Source organism: Danio rerio, chromosome 13, assembly GCF_049306965.1.
Source record: "Danio rerio strain Tuebingen ecotype United States chromosome 13, GRCz12tu, whole genome shotgun sequence".
Lineage (NCBI taxonomy): Eukaryota > Metazoa > Chordata > Actinopteri > Cypriniformes > Danionidae > Danio > Danio rerio.
Genome location: NC_133188.1, coordinates 14136521 through 14143470, shown reverse-complemented (window position 1 = coordinate 14143470; position 6950 = coordinate 14136521). Strand labels below are relative to the sequence as shown.

The 6950-nt window shown below is 37.3% G+C and overlaps 1 protein-coding gene across 1 annotated transcript in view; it reads right to left on the bottom strand.

The window, feature by feature from the left end:
- Positions 1-2478: 2478 nt before the first annotated feature.
- The window catches only part of dnaaf9 (dynein axonemal assembly factor 9), a 43993-nt gene continuing 39521 nt past the window's right edge, over positions 2479-6950 (bottom strand). The window contains exons 34-37 of the mRNA NM_001145562.1: positions 6722-6897; positions 4148-4213; positions 3951-4044; positions 2479-2872 (exon numbers count right to left, since the gene is read on the bottom strand). Coding sequence (NP_001139034.1) covers positions 2766-2872; positions 3951-4044; positions 4148-4213; positions 6722-6897 — 443 coding nt within the window. The 3' untranslated portion in view covers positions 2479-2765. The remainder of the gene's footprint in view (positions 2873-3950; positions 4045-4147; positions 4214-6721; positions 6898-6950) is intronic.

The window sequence follows — 6950 nt, the reverse complement described above, 5'->3', positions numbered from 1 at the left end:
TTTGTGCAAATAACGTTTAGCTAATAATATCTATTTTTAGCTATTTCAATTTTCAGGCTTGTCCCCAGCCAGCCAGCAGCAATTGGAAATCAAGTAGCCCTTTAGCTTGTCCTAATTTTTCCTGTTGCCCCTGAAGAACAGCACGTCATCCACAACACAATGCACCAAATGTAGGCCGATTGTGATAGACGTTTAAAATAAAACTTCTATGCTGGTGTTACCAACTCTACGATGTACCTGAGAACACGAGAAATGTGCTGTCTGAATGACCAGCTTCTGGTTGGTTATTAAGATCAGGTTTAGAGGCAGGACAAGATAAAAAAGTTTTGGTCAGGAACAAGCAACAAGTGACCGTTGAAATTCTAATAATATTGTATATGATTATAATTGTTTGCCACTAAAAGGCAAATTTGAGAAAGTGCTAATAGTTGACCATTTTGAAAACCCAGGCCAGTTTGTGTTTAGTAAAACTTAATGAAAAAAAAACAAACAACATAAATCCACCCCTCTTCTCTGAATAGCATTGTAGACACTAATTTAAGATTTTTCTTGACATATTAATGTCAACAACCTTTCCACCAAACTCTGTTTTATTCCTCTAACCTCAACTCCACAAGCACATCTGTGCGGGCCAGAGAGGGTTCAAGCACATAATACCAGGAACTGCCTCTGGAGGGCCTCACTAGAGTCCTCTATGATGAGGAGCAAAAGGCAAGATTCATCAAGCTTCTAAACCCATCAGTCCAAGTTTAAGACACAAGAATTTATCATTTTCTCATTCTCGAATTTTACACGGTGGCCCTCCAGTGCCTTTCTGTTACCCAGCAGACCCTTACTGACCCTTTACACTTATAGACAAACAACTCATCATATCCTTTCACCAACACTGGGGCTTGGCTCAGCCCGGGGATGCCCCTGCTCTCTGCCAAGACTGTGCAGCGGCAGCCAAAAATCTCTCACAGGAGAATCTGCTTCGCCTGAGGAATACTATCATCTGGCTCCAATTGAATTGATTTCACAGCGTTAGAAAAATAGATTTTGCGAAGATAAATCACGTTTTCCAATATGAAAAATAGATCAAACTCTTTGCTATTTCTTTCTTGGTTGTTCCAGTTTGGTGAAAGGCATTTCAGTTAGCATAAATTAGACATCTCAACACATGAGGATGTGCTAAAATGGCCGCTACTATCAACTACACATTATATAAGTGTTAAGTAGCCCTGTACCCTTTAAGGACAGCTGCTGTGTAGAACCCGACTAATAGCAACACCACAAGCTAAATTAGCTGCTGTGTGTGTGTGTGTGGCACATCGGTGATTGTGATTCAGCACTCATGAAGTGACTGCTTACCTTTGAGGCTCTGTCACCTATTAGCGAGTAGTCAGATTCTCATTGCTTGACGGTTTACAGCGAGTCTACATCTCAGCAACGTCCTTTCAGAGTTTCTTCACAACAGGGCGGCCTTGAGTAAGACTGCACTTGCATACTGACAAGGTACAGAAGTGTCAAGAGACATAAAGGCAACATTACCATATTATAAATCTCAAAGGGAACACTAAAAAAGGCCCATAGCAACATTACCACTATGTAGCTTAATAAATCTCCACAGTAATCCCCACAAAAGAGTGAATATGGCTTGGTGAAAGAGCTGCTAACCATGTAGTGTATGAACAGCGGTACAGTATATTGCAGCACAGAAGAGACCAGCAGTGTCCGGGTTTCTTTGGAAGTGCTCCTTTAGTAGCGCCGTGATCATTTCAAAAGGCATTACTTTTAAGGCTCAAAGGTCAAATGTGTGTATATACACATGTACAACACTGCTGCTCTCCTGCTGTGTGTGATTAGTGGAAGTAAACATGCATAGAATTACACGCACCCCAGGATAGAGCTAAAGTATGACCGTAATACTGAACGGTGCAGATCTAGTACAGTACAGGGGTGATTTACACACACTACTTCTGCATCTGCCATGCCTTTGTACTCGGCAAGCACTGGTTTAACACAGCAAACCCATTCCTGGTGCTAAACATGAACCCAACACCAACACACATCAAGTCAATCCGATTAAGAACACATTAGAACTCCTAATAATAAACCGTTCATCATGCCCTGATACCCTAACCCTCCTAAAATGGGTGATCTGAACCACGGCTGTGTTAATCACATCAGAATGGCTGAAAAGAGAAGAGCAGCAGATGAGAGATCCTTAGCCCTGATCCTCACAGCGGGGGTCGATAGATTGACAGAGGCTGACTGAGGGCAGGTGCAATGCACCTGCCTTTCCAGATGCACACGGCTGGAAATGAGCCTTCTGTTTGATCACTTTCAGCCTCACTGACAAACTTCATTACGATTCAGCTCAATATGTCTGCAGGCACTGGAATTACAGTAGGAAAACCTTCATTCCAGGGTGCTTCACCAATGCAAACAACATAACGATCTGGGCATCCCTGAAATATTAACCCCTAATTTCTGTTTACCTTCCATTTTATAATACATTTTCTGCTTGGCTGTTTTACACAACAGTGTTTCAGCTTTCTCTGGTACTATTTACAGTCATCGTATGTTGGGCAAAGGATCTCTCATTAGGCTGTGATATTTCTCTCTGGCTGTGAGCTAAATCCTCCCCATCCCTCAACAGCAAATCCCTCATTCTAATGTGTGAAATGGACGGTTTTGAGCGGGTAATTGGATAGTGCACGTTAGTGATTGTAAAGTGACCCCCCCTCCCTTTCCCTGGAAAGTGAATTTGTCAGATGAGGGGATTATGGGTCGAAGAGGTCAGCGTGTGGCTGCAGGTCCACCTCTCTGTTAAAGCGCTCAATCTCCTTATTGGCGTCCTGCACGTATTCATCGATGAATCGATCCATCACTGGACACACACATGTAAGGAATCAATCAACACAAATACACTGGTTCTGACAAACTCGCTGTCACATTCAATGCTATCATTTTTAGTACTGCCAAGTCTAAGTGAATTCCAGGACTTTTCCAGGACTTTCAAGTCAATTTTCATGACCTACTGTTTCATGTAATATCTACATATAGTGCTGAATCATAAGAAACATTTAAATTTTGTTTGTTCATTCAATTTCTTTTCGGCTTAGTCCCTTTATTCGTTTAAATTTATTACAGCATATCATAAAACATGCAATAGTTTAAACTTATTTTTAAATCTATGTAAAATAGATGATGCACAAATACACACAGCACGAATAATGTGAGAGCATGTTGCTGGAAAGAAAAGTAAAGTAAAAACAACTAACCTCTATTTCAATTTGCCGATATTTGTCAACCTAATTTGAGATAATCCTAATAGTTTGTTAAACTAGTAATAGTAGGTGAAACTAATACTATTTTAAGCCACGATCACACTGCACTTTTCGCTCTATAGACTTCTATTCATAGGCATGTAAATGCAGCAGACCAGAAACACAAGCATGTGTTTCGCATTTCACTGCATTCGAAAGTTCAAGCTTGGTGAATTCTTACCAGCAAAATCACATCAGGTGATTGCGTGAGACCAATTAAAGATCATTAAAAATATGGAGCAATCGCTGACTTTTATTATTGTCTAATCGCAAAAGACTTTTGGACAAAAGTCTTCTAAATGACTTAATGTAAATGTAATTTCCATGACTTTTCCAAAACCTCAAGATTTTTCTGTTTTTCCAAAACTTTTTCAGGCCTGGAAAATTCCATGTCAAAATTCCATGACTTTTCCAGTTTTTTATGACCGTATGAATCCTGTAATATGCTTAAAAACTATTTCTTACTACTATCAATGTTGAAAACACCATTTTTGTGGAAATCTTTCTATTGTGTATAATTATATCTGTACTCTTACTTACAGTATGTTAAATTTAAAAGCATTCTAGCTGAAGTTTTTTTTCTTTTATCTTTGAATAGTATAAAATTTCACACAAGTTAATGCTGGAATTGAAAGATACGAGGATGGAAGTTTTGCTTCTCCCCAAAGAAGCTGACAAAGTGGTGGCCATTGTAGAAGTAACCGGGAGGGAGAGGATCCAGGTGCCTTTTTAGCTAGAGACACATAAAACAAAAGCATTCAAACCACTGAATTTGCATGTTTTGGTGTTGAAGTCAAAAAAACACACTATGTAAGGGCAAGTGTGTGCATACTTACATGAATGTATTTAATCTCCTCTGTGGTGAGCGTCCTCTGATTTTTCTTGACTTTCTTCACAATTTTCTGTGAATCACAAACAGACATTGCATGACTGCATAGTGCATAAAAGTTTCCATATGCTGCGACCTACACAACACAGTAATGTTGGAGTGTTTATTATTTTTGATTTTATTAAATTGCATTTGGATTAGTTTTGAGACTAAAGAGATAAACAACAAAAATATTTATTTGCTTCCGTTTAAGGGAGCAAAATTTTGTAAAAGATAAATGACAAACCACTGCAGCATGATTACTTTTTCATCTGAAAATAAATGCTTATTTTATCACTTAAGTAAAATTGATTGACTTATTTTGGTGACATTAGATTTTAATATAAAACTTGAATGTTTTTAGTAGGGATGCGCCAATACCATTTTTTTAACCGATCCGATCTCAATACCAAAATTCTGAGTATCAACTGATACAGATCTAATCCCAATGCTGTGCCATTTTTTTAAGCATAATGCAGTCTATATAGTTCTGGTGATAAAATCAAATAATATATATTCCTTAGTAATATTACCAGACATAGGCCTACAGATGGCACAATCTAACTATAAACATGTTTGCTGTAAACGAAGCTACATTATTTGAGCATTTTTTATGACATTGATCTGTTTGAGCTTAAGCTACCAATATTGACCCTATTCAAAACACAAACTGGTCTGTTAAATAAAATAATAAGTTAAATAAAATTACAGTGAAATATTCAGTTTCAGAGTAGGCTAAATCATTTTCTGTTAATGACAATCCAAATTGCAGACATCAGTTTCACTTTTATTAATTTAAACTACTTTAATCACAATGAGCCAGGCTTTACAAACGATTTGCAGCACTGAAAGTATTCCCCTCAGAAGAATAAACTCAGTCGGAAAGATGAGAGAAGAGAAAGTTTTAATATTAAAGAATAATTTTACATCGCGTCTGCGCAGCTGGTGCGTAAATGAGTCGCTTGATACATCATTGAGACACAGCGTGCATCCCTCTAGTATCTGCGGAAACTTTCAAAACCGAGCAGCAACAAGGGAAGAAATCACATGCATTGAAGATCTGTCCAATGTATTACTGAGCTTTTTCTAAATAAAAATGTCAGGTAGGCATACTTTGTGTATGAAGAGCAGGTAATATTGCTCTCTACTCCAGTGTTGCAATTGCGATCATGCTGGTCTAACAGATACAGACCAACATGATTTAGAAACAGCAATGAACTCCTTGTTGAAGGTCAAAATGAACCCATTTAATGAAATACTAGATGCATTTCAAACAGGAACAAATAGTCTTGGAAAAGTTTTTCGAGTTGTCATGAATGTGACACGCAGTTTAAATTGTGAATGAATGAAGAATGATTTACAGGCGCAGCACCAGGAAGCGCTGAACTGAACATGAATTTGACCACTTGAATAATCACCTGTACTTAACATTAAACCATAGAATTGCTTCAGAATATTTGGGATATAGTAGGCCTACATGACAGCTTTCAAGGACCTTATACAAGACTTCCTTTATGGCTTTTGTTGGCTTATAAATTAATCAGAATATAGCGCATGCGCAAGATCGGATTTGGATCGTACCAGCTGGCCGATACCCGATCCAGCAGAAATATGCGGTATCGAACCGATATCTGATCCAAATATCGGGATCGATGCATCCCTAGTTTTTAGTAGGCCACACAGAATCAGCACCTGCAGAAATCCGCAGAAAAAATAGCAGATTTCTAAGGACATTGTTCAATCGAATTATTTTCTCATGCAAATGTGTCAAAATATATATTTGTTCATATTTTATATTCATTTAAGTACTATTATGGAATGATGTGATCATTTTTAGAAGGCTAATGTAATTTTATGTATGTTTATGTGTTTTTTAGTGGATGTATTAAATTAGCGACCTACCGTAGTTTTGTTTAACAAACAATTGGATGTATAAATAGGTTTGCAAATCTTTGTAAACCTTAAACTTTGGTAAGTTTTATTATTTACTATTATTTTATGTGCTAAGATTTTAGTTTCTACATTCTCAAAATTATTTCATAAATCTGCAGATCATTTCCAAAACTCTTTGCAGACATGGCAAAAATAAATAAATAAATCAACATTCATTCATTTCAACAAAGCTAATATTGGCAGTTCTCAGATTATTGATGGTCTGTGAATTTCAAAAAGTGACAATCAAATAATTTATCATAATATATAAATGCATTTAAATAGAACATTTTCTCATGTAATATGAAATTTATAAGACTCCTCAATGTAAAAAAGGTGAATGCAGTTACAATTGCTTTTTTTCCACAAACTTATTAATCAGAAGTTGATTATCAGATAGAATAGGGTTATATATTAGGTTATGATTATTTAAAAAGTTAACAATTATTTGGGTCTATTTAAAAATGTATGCACCTACCAAAATGTAGTTACCATCAGCACACGACTGACTTTTTTTTTTACATCAATGTTTAATCCTTTTACAAAATTAGGGCAGGAAATACGGAAAGAAGTCTGTGGATTCCACATGGCCCTACCTATGAGAATTTACCTGTTTGGCACAATGCCGAAGCCAGTCTTTCAACCCTTCCTGGGTAAGCCCAACTCCATGAAACATTAGATAACAGTTGTTTGTTGTCCATAGGCCATGGTGAGTCCCCTGATCGGGGGCAACGGTCACATTCCCACTGATAGAGTTACAGTTTACCACCATCTGTCTGTCATTGTCTACAGTGAAAACAGACACCGCATGCAGTCAGATACACACACACACACATACA